The sequence below is a fragment of the Aspergillus alliaceus genome (assembly GCF_009176365.1).
Source record: "Aspergillus alliaceus strain CBS 536.65 unplaced genomic scaffold BDW43scaffold_20, whole genome shotgun sequence".
Classification (NCBI taxonomy): Eukaryota; Fungi; Ascomycota; class Eurotiomycetes; order Eurotiales; family Aspergillaceae; genus Aspergillus; species Aspergillus alliaceus.
Window position 1 is genome coordinate 335,427 of NW_022474703.1, and position 16,339 is coordinate 351,765.

At 50.1% G+C, this 16,339-nt stretch overlaps 4 protein-coding genes across 4 annotated transcripts; 2 read left to right on the plus strand and 2 right to left on the minus strand.

Moving 5' to 3' along the window:
* Nucleotides 1-2,338: 2,338 nt before the first annotated feature.
* BDW43DRAFT_310851 (uncharacterized protein) lies at nucleotides 2,339-3,017 on the plus strand (the record flags this gene model as incomplete). The annotated part of the gene is made up of 4 exons (XM_032047042.1): nucleotides 2,339-2,482; nucleotides 2,543-2,646; nucleotides 2,705-2,827; nucleotides 2,882-3,017. The coding sequence occupies 4 exons, from the start codon at nucleotides 2,339-2,341 to the stop codon at nucleotides 3,015-3,017; spliced, it is 507 nt and encodes a 168-aa protein (XP_031900690.1).
* Nucleotides 3,018-3,621: 604 nt separating this feature from the next.
* nte1 (lysophospholipase) lies at nucleotides 3,622-9,252 on the minus strand. Its single transcript, XM_032050535.1, has 2 exons — nucleotides 8,383-9,252; nucleotides 3,622-8,292 (listed from the first exon to the last, which is right to left on the minus strand). The coding sequence occupies exons 1-2, from the start codon at nucleotides 8,745-8,747 to the stop codon at nucleotides 4,047-4,049; spliced, it is 4,611 nt and encodes a 1,536-aa protein (XP_031900691.1). The 5' UTR covers nucleotides 8,748-9,252; the 3' UTR covers nucleotides 3,622-4,046.
* Nucleotides 9,253-13,888: 4,636 nt separating this feature from the next.
* Nucleotides 13,889-14,722, plus strand: BDW43DRAFT_80474 (GNAT family N-acetyltransferase). The gene is made up of 2 exons (XM_032050536.1): nucleotides 13,889-14,066; nucleotides 14,161-14,722. The coding sequence occupies exons 1-2, from the start codon at nucleotides 14,027-14,029 to the stop codon at nucleotides 14,643-14,645; spliced, it is 525 nt and encodes a 174-aa protein (XP_031900692.1). The 5' UTR covers nucleotides 13,889-14,026; the 3' UTR covers nucleotides 14,646-14,722.
* BDW43DRAFT_319515 (globin-like protein) lies at nucleotides 14,722-16,115 on the minus strand (the record flags this gene model as incomplete). The annotated part of the gene is made up of 1 exon (XM_032048931.1): nucleotides 14,722-16,115. One exon carries the CDS (start codon nucleotides 16,113-16,115, stop codon nucleotides 14,799-14,801), a length of 1,317 nt encoding a protein of 438 aa, XP_031900693.1. The 3' UTR covers nucleotides 14,722-14,798.
* Nucleotides 16,116-16,339: the final 224 nt, after the last annotated feature.

Sequence of the window (16,339 nt, forward strand, 5' to 3'; positions counted from 1 at the left end):
GAGGCCACATGAGAAACGACGTCATTGATGGCTCGACAATAATGGCATATAGACTAGAGTCTAGAGCAGCACCCGGAACAATAAGGATAACTAGTCGGACGTACTTTAGTCATATCTAATTGATAACAGTAAGTAGGTGGATTCACAAGCAAAAGTCGATTGACATGGCACGAAAAGGAATATCCTTCAGCCTTGTGGGTCTTGAGTGATGAAAGTCGACATCGCTCGGAGGGGGTTACCCAAACAAGGATGGGAGGCATGCCGACTGTTCCGACTTGTACTATACAAATCTCAAGAGGGAGGAGGAAGACTACACAGGTACGCGGTAACTCCGTACTTTGTAAGCAGATAACCATGACTAAAGCCGGGTAGGGTAGACTTTGATACTAGTGGCATTGGCGCATCGACCAGTGCCGATCTTCAGGAGCAGTTTAGCGCTTGAAGCTTCAATAGCTCCGGCCTGTTAAGTGGGTTGGGTTCCTATGACGCATTGGGCGTGTGGCGTGGTTACAGTCCTCAAATCCGATTTGTTTACTGAGTACTTGTTTGATAGCATGGAAGGATTTCGAAATCGGTCCTCGGGATCTGGACGGACACGGCCAAACCAGACCAAGACCAGGACCAAGTCAGATGCCCTGGCTTTTCTTTTGGTTGAACCTTGGCAAACGACGATCCTTGTTGGGTACTCCGGCAATCCCTTGGAACAGGGAAGTGTTTTCCCTGCTTGGGGGCCGTGCATTTCGTAGAACGTTTGTCATGTGGTGGACATGATCATGTTATGTCAATATTGGTCTGTCTAGGGCTGAGAGTGAGTGGATAGATGCACCTCATGGGGAAAGGGAGCCGGAGGGAAATGGTGAATATTCTACTCTGGAGGATGGAGAAAAGTACTGCGCAGAGACAACAGCACCCTATAGCCCACCGCTATTATCATATGTTGTGTGCGGGGGTGCATTTATTGTGTAATGTCACTCTTTCTTGTTCCCGTAGTCCTTCCATTTTGGGAACGAAAAACGTCTCGACATGCTGCATGAGGATTATCAGAACCCGTGCGCATGTACACAGTGCTGTGCACGGCCGGAGTATGTATCCAGGACATTTGCAGGTTAGCCGTAATTTGAGACTGGGATTGGACCTGGGACCTTAATTTTGAGTCATTGATTCTCTTTAGTCAAAGGAATCATAGAAGTTAATAGAGGCGACGAAGTTCAAAGAAGGGAAGAGGAAGGAAACCAATCATCCGACAATCGACCAATCGAGACCGTATCACGGGAGGGTCATCTGCCCTGCTAGACCAGAAGTAGTTTAGGGAGTTAAGTAACCTGACAACGACGACCTTCAACAAACGAGAACAATAACTTCAACACTTGACTTCTCTCGCTAAAATGTTTTTAAACTTTTTCTTTCTTATTTGAACTTTACCTCATGTATTATCTAAGGTGGGTGTTCCATTGGCTCAACGTACATTCCGCGGGTTGCCGACTGGCTCAGTCCACCCGAAATGAGACTTTTCCCTTTGAAGTTATACTATAATGACTGCCATAGAAGTCATGCAATGATTCCCCTCCCGAACCATGGACTGATGCCCTGCACCCCCTTGCTCCAGCTTTCTGCGTCCTGCAGATCCTAACCCACTGTCTGATGTACTAATTAATGCCCCACCATCCTCGGGTGATGGTGATGACTCTCCCTGCGTGATGCCAGGATACAGATAGGCGACGTCGGGGAGGTCTCGCCCATACAGGGATCAGTTGCAAGTCCTTCGTTGTTGGCTCAAGCTATCGGTGTCACTCCATCAATAGGGGCTCTGATTGGCGAGTTCGGTGGATCGACCGTGGACTGGTTTTTCGGTCCAATTCATGATATCCACTGGCCAAAAAAGTTTACTTCATGCAGAGGAAATTATGACGCATCTGGGGAAAACAAACAGCTGCCAGCGAGCGCTTTCAAATTTTTTTTTTACCTTTTCCCCCCCCCCTGTCCCCTCTTACGGACACACCCTACCCTCCCTTTCGAAAGGATCGGAAAAAAAAGGACAATGAAGCTACCCACCGTGGATCCCTGATTGCTGCCGCCGCCACGATTCGAGAACTCTGACGCAAAAGTATGCAGCCCATCGGTTGGTTCGGATGTGATGTTATGTGATTGATGCCCAGTATGTGGTAGCCCTGAGAATATAAAGCCTGGTTCTGATCGCTCCAAACCTATAGTTTCTTTGTCCATCAATTACATTCAGTGTACGGGGTTCGACCATTATATACCTTGTTCCATCTACCACTCCAGCTCTACTTTTTAAGCAACACATACGTCCATATACAGTCCGATTCAACATAAAGATATGTTATCGAGTACAATCACTCGCCCGCTGCAGCTCCTCACTCGGGTGCTGCAGTGGTCTAGCGCTGTCATCGTGATGGGTATCACTTCTTACTTCATAAACAAGGGTCCTCGTGGTTTGTCTATTACCTACCAGGAAATCATTGTATGCCTTATCAACATAATCCTTGATCTATGATTATTAGCTAATTTACGATCTATATAGTCCGTCATGTCGGTCGTGTTCTTCCTGCCCGCTTTCGTATCACCGTTCTTGCCTACGGCTCTTGGCAAGTTCGTTCTGCTCATCGATGTTGTCTTCTCGTATCTGTACGCCGTACTATCCCGTTCCATCTCTTGGATCCAACATGCTGACTATATGACCTAGGTGGCTCACTGCATTCATCTTCGCCGCCCAAGACTACAACCGACATGATTGCCGCTTCAACGCTCCCCCAGGTATCTCCTGTTCCAAGAAGAAGGCTAACGAAGCGTTCATCTTCCTGACCTTGTAAGCATTCGATATTATCATTAGCCATGCTACCACATACTAACCATATTGTAGTATCTTCACCTTCTTCGGCATGTTCCTCGAGGTTCTGGGTCTCTGGGCCTACCGCCGTGAGAATACTCCTGTCCGTGAAAAGACCGGTGGCGCCCACGGTGGTCCCGCTGATGCCCCCGTCACTTCCACCGCTTAAGCATCAACTATCCTGTCATCAATCAACGATATGACGAACGGATAAGGTGACCCACGAGAACGATTCACGATACCACTGACTGAACGGTTTCCCATGGCATGTGCCACACATACTTAATAAGATACCTCTGATGATGAGCGACGAGATGGCCAAGCATATGTAATCTACTTGCAATTGCATTGGTAGGGGCGAGGGGGAGGAGGTTATAGATGCTGGGGTGTGGTGGGAGTATACTAATATTTGTAATTTCGATATCCGTATAGTTCATGTGACATACTTTATATCTTGTCTTTGATCAACGCTCATTAATCATATAGGGTATATACCTATTATGTCAATTCCAATCGTCGACAACTTGCCTTACTGAACCCCTATACCATTCGATCAAGATCACTAATTGTCTAGTCCGGTAATGTCCTATATTTATGTACGAACGATTATTTCATGTTCTGTCTACTTTTGGATACTACCTCTATCTATGCAAACAGGCACTGAACAGAATTATTCCTATTTATATATGCCTAAGTTAGAAATTACGAATCTAAAGGTGAAAAAAGCCAAAGAAGCTTATCTCATCCCTCAACTGTAGGTACAGACTCAAGTGGACCTGTGATCCAAAATGAAGGTCTTCGGGCATACTGCTGTCATAGATCGGCCGAACTCTGATCTTTTCTTAAGCCACCGCGATTTCGATATCCGAGGTGATGTCACTATGATCTGTTCTAGGTAAAGTGTTGAGACATTCCATACTGGGTTATAGGAACAATGGAAAGGAGCTTAATGCCGCTATAATGTATGTATGTACAGTGGATTTGACTCTCTATGGACATGGACTGTATACTTTTGGCATAAGCCTATCTGCTATGCAATATGAACGCTGTTGGTATAATGCGAGGCGCGTATTCTAGATACAAGAGATTTATGGATCCAATAACAAAGAATGTTTTAGCCGGAAATATTATCCTGAAAACTCCATTCGCTGTTTCAAGGTGCGTCATTCTTGTAGTGGAATTGGCACTGTAGAAGGGCTTAGATGCTCGCTCGCCGAGGCGCCAAGGTACGTTGGAGCTTCTTTTTCTCTTCACTTTCCTCTGGCAATGGTAGGGACCCTTCCCTTCGGAGCTTGTCCAGGTACTGCTTGCCATACGCGTATCCCACCTGGTAGATCTCGTCGAACTTGCCGAAGTCGAGGGTTGCGTAGTGGTCGATGGGGGGACGCATGTACAAACATCCAGGGGTGTTCTTGGCCCGTTCTAGATTGTCTATAGATGACACGTACGCCAGTCGTGCTTGGATTTCGGACAGCGTGGGAGGGTTCGGCATTGCGGAGAACGGGTTCCAACGGTTGACCACGGCCCAGAGTCCGGACAGCGAATCGCCGTACCCTTGAGGTGTGTTGTCGTCGATGGAGCCTACATCGACGGCGAAAATCACGTCGGCCCCAAGCCCCTTCATATGGGCCACCGTAAGGTTGTCGATGTACCCGCCGTCGAGTAGCATGCTGCCTTCGTCGCAAATGGGGGGAATAAGGCCGGCCAATGACATCGACGCGCGCACGTAGCGCCAGGTATAACCCGATGAGTGGTATTCAGGCCGTGATTTGCTGATGTTGGTAGTGTTGCAGTAGTACTCTAACCAGAAGTCCTCGATTTGGCTATCTCCAAAAGTCTTGAAGATTCCGCGGTTGAATTCGTGACCAGTGGTGTAAGAGACGGTAGGATAAGTAAGATCAAGCATAAATCGCCATCTACTAGCCATGCGGCCGGCGAACTTCTTTGCCCGACCATACATGGGAACCACATCCGCATCACGTGAATATAATGCCCCAATGAATGCACCGATGGATGTACCGCCAATGATGTCGATGGGGATTCCAGCCTCTTCAAGTGCCTTGATGACGCCCACCTGGGCGATACCTCTAGCTCCTCCGCCACCAAGGACGAGACCAACAGACCTGCCACAGAGTCGGCGGGCCAAACGATGGAAGTCGCCTTTGAACGGAGTTTGTGCCGAGTAGAGTGGCGTCTGATGAATCCGCCGCGAGGTGTACTTCTGAATTTCTGCCTGAATGACTTGGACCCTTTGCTTCAGAACGGCCCCAAGCCGTTTCGCTTGAGGGTGTGAGGGTTCAGGGGTCAGCCGGAAACCCATCTGGATATGATGGTGACCGCCGTTGATCCACATCCGGTTCTTCAGCCAGCGGCGTGTTAACCCAGGAGGACAATACCTCTCGGCATGTAACAATACCAGTTCTTTCCTGGCTGTTGTTTTCATGCCAAGTAGAAATCTCTCGTATTCACCTATGTTGGGGGATGACTCGGCAAGGCCAACGAGCAGAATACAGTCGGCCTGCGTGATGCATGTCTGTGTCCAAGGGGAGTTAACGTTGGTGTCTGCGATGTAGAGCACCATGCCGTACTTCTCCTCGAGGTCGGCCAAATACTGGGACAGCTTCAGTTTCCCCATCTTGCTAAAAGCGTGCCGTCCTAGATGGTTCAAGATAGCCGCCTGGTTGAGGGAAGTAACACCGTTCGTCACGCCGATTTGGTGCAGGGAGTTCTGCAGGCGGTGGCCAAATTCTACCACGGGAACCCCAGCAGTTACAGGGAGTATACCAACGGTACGAAGATTTACCACGGACGCGGCGGTTTTGACGCTGCCGGCGTTCGCATGCTCACATCCCTTCTCCGAAAGAGGAAGCTCCACGAGGTCTCGCATTCGCTGGGCAATAAGCTTCGAAACCTGAATAGTAATCCCCGGGTGCTCTTGCGCAAGACTGTTGAAAAGGGATCGGGGAAATTTAGCCAGTTCGGTGTCCCGGATGGCGTGTAAAGTTGCCGGGCGGGTCGACTCAGTCATGACCTCCAACTCTCCAACACTTTCTCCCTGGCCATATTCGCCAACGACCGTAATCTTGCCATCTGTACCTTCGAGAACAGACCGTAGACGTCCATTCAGGACAAGATAGATTGCATCGCTCTCGTCGCCCTGATGATAGATGACTTGGCCTGCATTTACCTGCACCCATTCAAGAGCGAAGTCGATGTGAAGAAGCAAGCGAGGGAGAAGACTTGTCAGTCGCTTTGCCAGCGTCAAGAGTGCAATCGGGTACCGCTCTGCGATTCTCTCCAAGGATGAAATGGGAAGGAATCCGACATACACATCTGTCTTCGCAACCACGTCTGTATAGGATCTGTAAGATGCAACGGATCCTACGTATCCTTGAATTCCGCCGGGCTTGATCAGGTAGAGTGATTTCCGCGACTGCTTCTTCCGCTTAGGGTCGTTCGTGGTATTCGTCGCAACCGAAGCGCGAGAGGAGCCGGTCGTTGTCCGTTTCAGAGTAGGAAAGAATTGCTCATGCGGCTGCCCATACGCTGATCTCGAACCGCCCACGACGTCCTCCCCTTTGTCGGACACAGGAATACCTACGTCCAAGAATCCATCGATTACGTAGTACAGGCCTGGATGGCGTTCTCCTTGCTCTACTAGAACTGAACTCTGGGGGAAATAGACAATTTCGATGTCGTTTCGAAGTTCCTCTCGTAGGTTGACGATAGGCGACGTTCCGCCGGCGCTGGTCATGGACATTGACATCATTGATTCCGTCTCGCCATCCGCCGATCCGTCGTAAGGGTCAATGAACCCAAAGGCATTGTTGGTAAACACAGCCTTTTGGCGCCGAGAATCATAGGACAGAAGCTTTGGGGATATGTCACCTGACGTATTGCTGCCCTTACGCAAGACATCGCGAGTACTCCCAGAGAGGCCGATACCCTTCATGATGCAATCCAGGATGGATTCCCTGAATAAAGCGTCTTCGTCAACCGAGTCCTTCTTCCGATGGAAAGGCGAGCTGTGCATAACGGGAGCCATGAAAGGGGAGCGCTCCTTGTCGGACAAAGGACTGAGCAGCTTAGGAGCTAGGTGTTCGTATCTGGGACCGAACCGAGAGAGCTGAATGGTAGACAATAGATCTCCGGGACTCGGCCCTGGCGCCTCGCGGTCACCCGGTACATTTTCTGGACTAGTGGTGGCAGCCGCTCGCTTCGGTTGTGTTGCCATCTTTGCATGAAGAACTGCTTCCTTTCTCAGCAAGCTACTGGACCGGCGTCGTCTTCCCGCAGATGGGTTGTGGAGCGCAATGCCCTTGGTGATCTCTTCCGGGCCCAGACGGTCTCGCTCTTTGATGAACTTGTCCTTGAGGCGATCCAAAGCCGCCCCACGCATCTCATTCGGCAGATCTTGAGTGGTAAACTTGTTCATCTGCTTTTCAATACCCAAGACGTCGTTGTTTAGACCTAGATAAGAATGTGCCGTCGCAAACGTTACTCTATGGAGCCGTGTCAGAATCACCTGGACAATGTGGGCGGTCGCTTTCGGATAGACCCTCGTCAGACGGCGAAAAGCGCTGGCAGGAATGATGGCGATGGTCGTATCTACCATGGCTCGAGCCACAATATCCGGATGGACCGACTTTCGCCGCCTCTTACCAGGCTGGTCCCTCGGGTCCGGGCGAGATTCCTGGCGGGGAATAGGTTGGCTTTCTCCCAAGTTCAGCGGTGGCACCGCTGGTAGAAGCTCCCCATTACTGTTGTTTATATGGGCGACGGAGTAGCCGCTATCTCTAATGATATTAGAACGAGGGCTGTCGTCTAAGCCGCGAGGACTCGCCGGGAACGAGTCGGGTACCCGAGCAGTAGTACTGGGGGCTACGCTAGATGCACTAGAAGACGAACCTTCGCTGGCTCGCACTTGAATATCCTCAGTGAACAAGGACAGAATGGAGAACAAGGATGACATCGAGGCGCCGTTCTTCACCTCCGTAAGCAGCTGGTAGCCTTGCTTTCCATCCACCTGATCGCTCTCATCTGAAGACTCGGCCTCCACATGGTTTGAATCACAGTCTACGCCTGATTTCCTGTCCCGCATGGACTTGACGAATATTTGGACCAAGCCATCCACCACCAGACAAAAACCTTTCTCTTCCTCCAGCATTAGCGTTTCCCCAGCAATTAACTTTTTGGTTTGCATGGTCCGAGTCAATTCATGGAACACCGGTCGCTCTAGGTAGCCAAAGACCTTGATGGCACTTAGGAATTCGTCTAGGTAATTGGCGAGGCCGGGTTTGGAATCTCCTTCCTGGACATCGGGGAAGAGATCGAGATGGGGTTCTTTGCGTTGCGGCTCCGGAGGCAGGCGACTGTACATATTCATGAACCGGTAACGAATGAACCAACTGATGGTCGATACGATCACCAGGGCGATCAACAAACTATGGATCAATTGAGCCATTGAGTCAGTCTCTCACCGCGCAACGAGAACAGCATTCAATTGGCGAGGATGGGAATTGTAGAGAACTTACAGAGTGGTGAAATTCATGGTAAAGGTCAAGCTCATCGAAAAGAGGGTAAACAGCCATGTGGGTAGGGTTATGGTTGCAAAAGTGATCACCCAGTAGAGGAAGCTTGGAATGATCTGGAAGAAGAAGGAAAACACCCATCCGATCCATCCCACCATGGTTGAAGGCGTCGGAGGGGACAACGGTGGGGGTGGAAGAAGAGAATTGGAGAAGGTCGAAGCCACGAAGAAACTGGCGGTTATGGCGGGAGTAGATAGGGCCAGAGAGGAGGCAGCGTAGGTCGAGGAACGAGTGGGAGACGCATGAAGAGGGCTTAGACTTGGATCGAGCGACGCAGAAGAGGCGGCGAGGGGTGCGCCGTCGGCCATGGTTGTGATTACGTCGAATGAACGTTGGATGGGGCGTGGATAAGGCCGCTAAACCAGAACTGTGGGAATTAAGGAATCCAAAAGAATACCACCCATGAAATCGTTGCCCGCGGCAAGGAGATAAGATGACAGCGTCGGCCCAGGTATGGGAGACTGATGAACTATACCCCAAGGGGATGAGGTGCGATAATATAGCCAACCAGCCCCCTACTAGTGACGCACAACGTGCTCTCAGATGACCTTTTGGATGGTCGTGAGGAATGGGGGTCCTTGTTTGAGTTCGTAGAATGGACGTTCGGGAAGCGGAGAAGGGAAGAGAAGAGAAAAGGGTCACGGACCACCTAGTATTAACTTCAGCTCTATCACGGGAGTTTCTGCTCTTCTGTCATTGGTTTTTCCTTCTGGAGTCTCGATACGAATTTATAGTGACACTTTAGAAGAGAAAAATAAAGTACAGACTTAAAAAGGAGGAAAAATCCAAGTTAAGGTAAGGATTTATTATAAAAATAGAGAAAACAATTGCCATATGGAATACGTAGTGTTCTACTAAACGTCCGATGGATGTGCCTGACTGTGGATAGAATTAGCAGAGGATCCACAAGTGAAATTGTTCCGTAACCTAAACTAAGGAAACTAAAAGAAACTGGGAAAAACAGAGTCCAACGTCATCTCTTTATTCCTCCAAGTTATGCCGAATGTTAGTCAGTTATGTCAGCTATTCGGCAATATGCATGGGCCTTGAGGCATTGTTCCCACTCATCCTTGTTTAATACGACTCTTTTCTTCAAGTTGGTACTATCATTGCTACTTGATATAGCTTGTGTAGATACTCTGTTTTATTTTCATAGATCCACGTGCCAATCTACTAATTTTAGTAAGAAAGAATGACTAAAATGGACCAATCCTGGATGATTTTAGTTAAACTAATGGCCAGTATAATTAAAATGGTAGAGGTTAGACTTACTAATTAATTGTCATAAAGTAAAAACGAGAGCTACCGATCCGTATGAGGGTTGATTGATTGTTACAACCTCAGGCTACCTTTTTTCTGCCAACGGCGCAGATGTCTTGGCGGCCGAATCCAGGCAACTCTTTCCTCCAATGATCACCACCGCCTATCTGCCCCATGCTTCCTTCCACGCTGACACTTCTCCTTCTTACCTTAATATCAATTTCTCGTCTCTTTCTTCTCGGTTTCGCTTTCATTGATCAAGCTGTGGCCCTGGCTCACAGGCCCACCACGGTCATGTTCCAGGTACAGTATTTCCGATCGGTTATTTATGGAACACCTTCTGGGGCAACCCTCACGTGTTGGACAAATTCGCCGGATTTGATATGTTAACGTTCACCCGTTTCCCTCCTGACAGCGTATCCGTGACGCGATCGACTCCCGGATCGCAGAGGAACAAGCCCGGCAAAAGTCCGCCCAGGACTCGATCGCCCGGTCCAACTCCGCTCGTCGTCCCACCCGCAACACATCCCCTAGCCGACGAACCACCCGACCCCGACGAAACACCGGTACCCCCGTCCGTGGGCCAGATCCCAATGAGTTCGAGCCCGAGTTCGCCATCGGAGAAGATGAGGGTTCGAGTAGATCAGCCACCCCCCAGGTGGAAGCTGCAGGCTCGGAGGAAAATGCCGGGGAGGACGAGGCCAAACCATCTGCGGAGGAGTCGTCCGCCGACCAGGAGAATGCTTCGGAGACAAAACAGTCCTCTTCGGAGTTGCCGCCCGACGTACGGGTGAAGCTGCGAAGACTGGGAAAGTTGGAGTCTCGGTATTCAGGTACGGATTCTTAGCGTTGCGGTGGATTCGGTGGAGTCGGCAACAATACTAATTGCTATGCGATCGGTAGAGCTTTTGAAGGCTTATCGAATGGCACATTCACGTGTCCTCTCCATCGAACCGTTTGAAGCGGCCTTGCGCGAGAATACCCCACTGACTTCGATCGGCGACCCCAAGGCATTGACTGAATACCTCAATCAGATCTCGTTGAAAAGCGACATGGTTTTGGAGGAACTGAAGCGTGTGACTACGGACAGGGACGATTACAAAAAGAAGCTAGAGGAAGCCCAAAAGGCCACCAAGGCTGCATACGACGAGGTCGCTAACCTCAAAAAGGAAAAGGAGGAGGAAACCTCGAAGACAAGGGATCAGGTGGCCGACGATGACTCAACTTTGAATGAGAAATTATCCATTTCCACCGGTGTGAAGCAGGATGCAGGACAACAGGAAAGCGAAGAGTTCTTCTCTTTTGACAACGAGATCCCACGTCTAGAGTCCGAGCTGAAGGAAAAACAGGGAGAGATTGAAACCCTCAAGTCTCAGGCGGAAAGCCTCAAGCGGGACCTTTCGGTGGCACGGGAGTCAACAGAGGGCATGGTCCATAATTTGGAATTAGCAACTCGAGAGTTGGTAGAGCTGCGCGACATTAAAGATAAGCAAGACTCGGAGATCGAGAAGCTCAAGACAGGCAAGCAGGAGGAGATTGACGAGCTCACGGCTAAGCTATCTATCTCCGATACTACTATTACAAACACTCAAAAGGAAGTGAACAAGCTGAAGGGCGAGCTGAAACAGAAAATGGATGAAATCGAGCAGCTTCAGTCGCAAGCTACGAAACTCGAGGATGCTGACGAGCAGTCGGAACTTGAGAAAAAGCTGGACAAAGCCAAGCAAGAAAAGGAGGCGAATGAGAAGCGACTCGGAGTACTCCAAGGCCTGGTTGATAGCCTTCGATCTCAGCTCAAGGACATGGAGGAGACGATGAAAAACCTCAAGGCGGATATGGACCAAAAGGATCAGCTGCAGAACATTGTCAACTTCCTTGATAGCAACCTGAAAGACAACGCGACATGGAAACAAGCTAAGGAACAAGTTGCGGGCGGGAACCAAGCCAATTTTGAGGAGTTCCGGGAGAGTTTGGCACCCGCAAAGAATGGTACAGAGGTGAAGAACGAGTCGCCCGAAGCCAGTTCCCAGGCGGCCAACGCTACAGGTGCTGCGGGAGGTTCTAAGAAGAAGAACAAGAAAAAGAAGAAAGGTGGTAAGGCTGGTGGTGATGATACGAGCAAAACTACAAGTACTACAGCTCTCGAAGAGAAGCAGACATCAGAACCGGAGCCAGGACAGAAGTCCTCAAACACGGATAAGCTCGAGCAGAAAATCGAATCCTTGACGCGCCAAGTGGAAGAGAAAGATGCTGCTATCGATCGCCTCAGCTCGAAACTCAAGGGAGAGGAAGGCCTGAAAGAGGAGATAGAATCTCTTCGGGATGACTTGCTTAACCTCGGCCAAGACCACGTTGAGTCAAAGGACAAGCTGAAGGAGCTAACTGCCGAAAAGAAAGCTCTGGAGGAAACTATCTCTAAATTGGAGAAGGAGTTGATCGAATTGCGCACGAGCACTGCAACTAAGGATGCTGACACCGAGAAGGCACACAGTGACCTGAAGGAGGAATATGAGAGCCTCAAGATCAAACTTACTACCCTAGAAACCGAGCTATCTGCCGCACAACAGTTGGCCTCTACTCGGTTCAAGGACCTTACCGACTTGCGGGAGACCCTTCAGAAGCTGCAGCCTGAGCTTAAGAAACTCCGAGCTGAATCATCTGAGCTTAAAACCACCAAGGAGACGTTGGCAAGCAAAACAGCTGACTTGAGGACCCTTGAGGGCAAGCAAGAGGATTTACGTGCAGAGTTGAAGAGCCTCAAGACGACGGTATCGGAACGAGAGTCGGAAGTCAATACGCTCAATCAAAAAATTAGACAAGAAACGGACAGCCGTCTAAAGGCCGAAGAAAGATTGACCGTCGCTCAATCAGATTTACGGTACTCGGAGAGCAAGAAGCAAGAAGCCTTGGAAACGAAGGAAAGAATTTCGAACGACCTCTCCAAGGCTCAAGAGGACTTGAAGGCTGCTCGGAACCAGCTACGAGAAGCTCAGAGTCAGGTAACGCAATTAAACAAGGACCTTGAGGGGTTGCGGGAGGAGATCCAATTGAAGACCGCTCAGCACGCTAGCGCGCAGAGCTTGATGAACAGCATGCGCGACCAGGGTGCTGAGATAGGAATGCAGATGAAAGAGGCCCGCGAACGCTGTGAGAGCTTGGAAGAGGAACTGGCAGATGCACATCGGTTGCTAAGCGAAAGGACCCGTGAGGGCGAAACTATGCGGCGCCTCTTGAACGACATTGAGAGCCGTTCCGAAGCTAAAGTTCGCGATTTCAAAGAGCGCATGGAAGCAGCCATCGAGGAGCGAGACCGTGCTGAAGACGAGGCTAGCGCCCAGGGTCGGCGTCGTGCGCGCGAGCTGGAGGAACTGAAGAACAAAGTCCGGGACGCAGAGAAAGCGCTGCGGAGTGCCGAGGAGGACAAAGAGGAGCTCGAACTTTCACAGAAGGACTGGAAGCGCAGACGTGACCAGCTTGAGGAGCAATCTGAGCATGCAACGCAAGAACTCAACGATGTCCGACAGGCCATGGCACGCTTGCGCGATGCGCTAGACGAAAGTGAAAAGCAAGTTCGAGACTTGGAGAAAGAAAAGGCGGAACTACGCCGATCCGTTGAAGAAACCAGCGCTCGACTGGACAAGCTGCGCCGAACCAACAAAGCTCTGTCCGATGAAGCCCGCTTTGGTACAAACCCCCAGTCGTCGCGGTCTTCGATCGATTCTGGATCCCGCCGAGCGATTACTTCTCCGGTGCCTAAAGACCGCAGCCCATCGACTCGGGGAGGTGACACACCTACCGGGGGTGCCACTATCGACTATCTTTATTTGAAGAACGTTCTCCTTCAGTTCTTGGAGCAAAAAGATAAAAATTACCAAAAACAACTCATTCCCGTTTTGGGTATGCTGTTGCATTTTGATCGGTACGTCTGAAGCTATTACCTAGTGTTGCCCTTTATTTCTATGTGATGCTAATCATGAACAGGACGGACGAACAAAAGTGGATGTCAGCCATTATGTCTCGATAGACTTGTTAATTCCTATGGATTTAGTATTCCGAGAGGCTGAGGATATGTATTATATATAATATTTCATTCGTACATAACATCTATTTACTTCTTTCCTATTCTGTGACTGGCAAGTAAAATAAAATGTCACTGAAAAGGCGTGCCACTAAAAAATGACAGTGGGGCAAGCGATCCAAGCATTTCAATGAACCAGTTAACCCTGCGAAGATCCAATCTTCTTCCCCTCCCCATCACTATATTTCTAGACGTCTGGCGAGCAAAGCTCTACGCGAAGCAAATATTAAGAACAAATAACAAGACACCATGTCTGGACAACCGACCATTAGGCTTGCCACGCCAGAGGGTGAGTGCCAAACTGGACATTTAAATCCACTCCTATATACAAATTCCGCCCCCCACATTTGCAACTGCCGAAGAGCTAACCCTAGACCATCTAGACGTGCCTTTAATCCTCCAATTTATCCGCGAACTGGCAGACTACGAAAAAGCTCTTCATGAAGTAGAAGCCACCAACGAATCCCTCCTCGAAACCCTCTCTTTCCCTGACACTCCTCCCAAACGAGGCTCCGTGTACACCGCACTCATCACCCCTCCTGCCACGCCGGACAATGACTCTCCCATTCCCGTCGGCATGGCCCTGTTCTTCTATAACTACTCGACGTGGCGCTCGGCACCAGGCATCTACCTTGAAGATCTCTATGTGCAGCCCGCAGCCCGGGGCCGAGGCTATGGGTTCAAGCTGCTGAAGTACTTGGCAGCTCAGGTGCTCGAGGTGAAGGGACGGCGGTTAGAGTGGAGTGTGCTCAAGTGGAACGAGCCAAGTATCAAGTTTTACGAACAAGTTGGAGCTAAAGGTATGGAGGAGTGGATGAAGATGATGGTCGAGGGAGATGCCTTGGTGAAGTTAGCGGAGGGACAATGAGATTAAGAATTATTGGGCAAGATTAACGACCATCCATGGTGCGTGATATGACTCAGAATGTTGAGAACACGCACCCTACTCGTATCACATAATATATACTCTGCTCTACATCCCGATTTCTTTTCTAAGAAGTGTATATCCTGTGTTCCCTCTTTATTCAGCTGGAGAACCGAACACCTCCATATGAATCCGGGTCTCATCCACACCCATCTCCTTGAGCGATTTGCTCTGAGCGTCCATAAACTGCTTAGGACCACAGATATAATAATTCGCATCCGGCAAAACCGCCAAATCCCTAATCTTACGCAGATCCGCCCTGCCTTTGAAATCATAGTCAACGCCCTGCCTATCCCGGCGACTATTAACTTCCTCATAAAACACCGCGCGATGAACCTGCGGATTCTCCTCGATAATCCTAGCTAGCCTCTCCTTCATCGCATGCACCCGCCCATTACGCACAGCATGAACAAACACCACCCGCCTCGCCTTCCCCTGCCCAACAACCGTCGTCAACATAGACATCGTAGGCGTAAGCCCCACCCCACCACTAACCAGCACAACAGGCGTCGTAGCATTAATATCCAGCACGAAGTCCCCAAACGGCATACTAACATCCAGCTCGGCGCCCACCGGTAACGCCTCGTGCAACACATTCGATATCCTCCCCGCCGGCTTCTGTCCCACCGCAAACTCCCTCTTCACCGAGATCTGAAAATACTCCTTATTCGGCACATCCGACAAACTATACTGCCGCGGCTGATAAACCCCCAGCTCAGGCACAAAACACTTCACACTAACAAACTGTCCCGGTTTATACGCCGGCAGCGGGCCCTTATCGATAGGCGTCAGGTAAAATGAGATAATCTCCTCCCCCTCGTGCACCTTTTTCGAAATGAAGAATTTCCGCCATCCCTTCCACCCGCCTGGTGTCGCTTCCGCCGCGCGGTACAGGCCACTTTCGAAATCGATGAAGTGTTCTGCTAGCTGGCCGTAGGCGGCTTTCCAGGCGTCTAGGACGCGCTCGTCGGCCGTGCTGCCGAGGACTTCTTTGATGGCGGAGAGGAGGCCCTCGCCGACGATCGGGTACTGGTCTGCTGTTATTCCCAGGCTGGCGTGTTTGTGGCCGATGCGCGAGATGGCTGGTTTCAGGGCTTCCGGATTTTCGATGTTGGTAGCGTAGGCCCAGACGGCGTGGGCGAGGGCGGCGGGCTGCTCGCCGGTTGCTTGGTGGGTGATGTTGAAGATGTTCTTTAACTCGGGGTGCTTTTCGAGGAGGCGCGTGTAAAAGAGGGTTGTTATTGCTATGCCGTGGTCTTGGAGGGCGGGAATTGTGGCTTTTACGATTTGGATTTGTTGGGGGGTGAGCTTGGTTTTGGGGGCTGTTGTGTAGGCTTTGGAGAGCGGGAGCCGGAGGAGGAGGGGGAATGCGCGATGCGCAAGGCGGGGGATAAGGAGTCTTTGGAAGAGCATTCTGAAGAGGTTGGTGTTTTACATCTCTTGTTGATTGGGATGGGAATTGGAGGGCGAGGCCATTTCTTTTATTTACCTTAACTGTGCCATTTGAGGTTTGATGTCTGGTTATTAATTAAATTAGGGTTTGGGTTGAGCTGGTGACGTCTTCCATGTCCTGCCATTTGGAAGGGATTACATATGCGATGATGTGATTGAAATTCTTATATAATTATATGCATTGG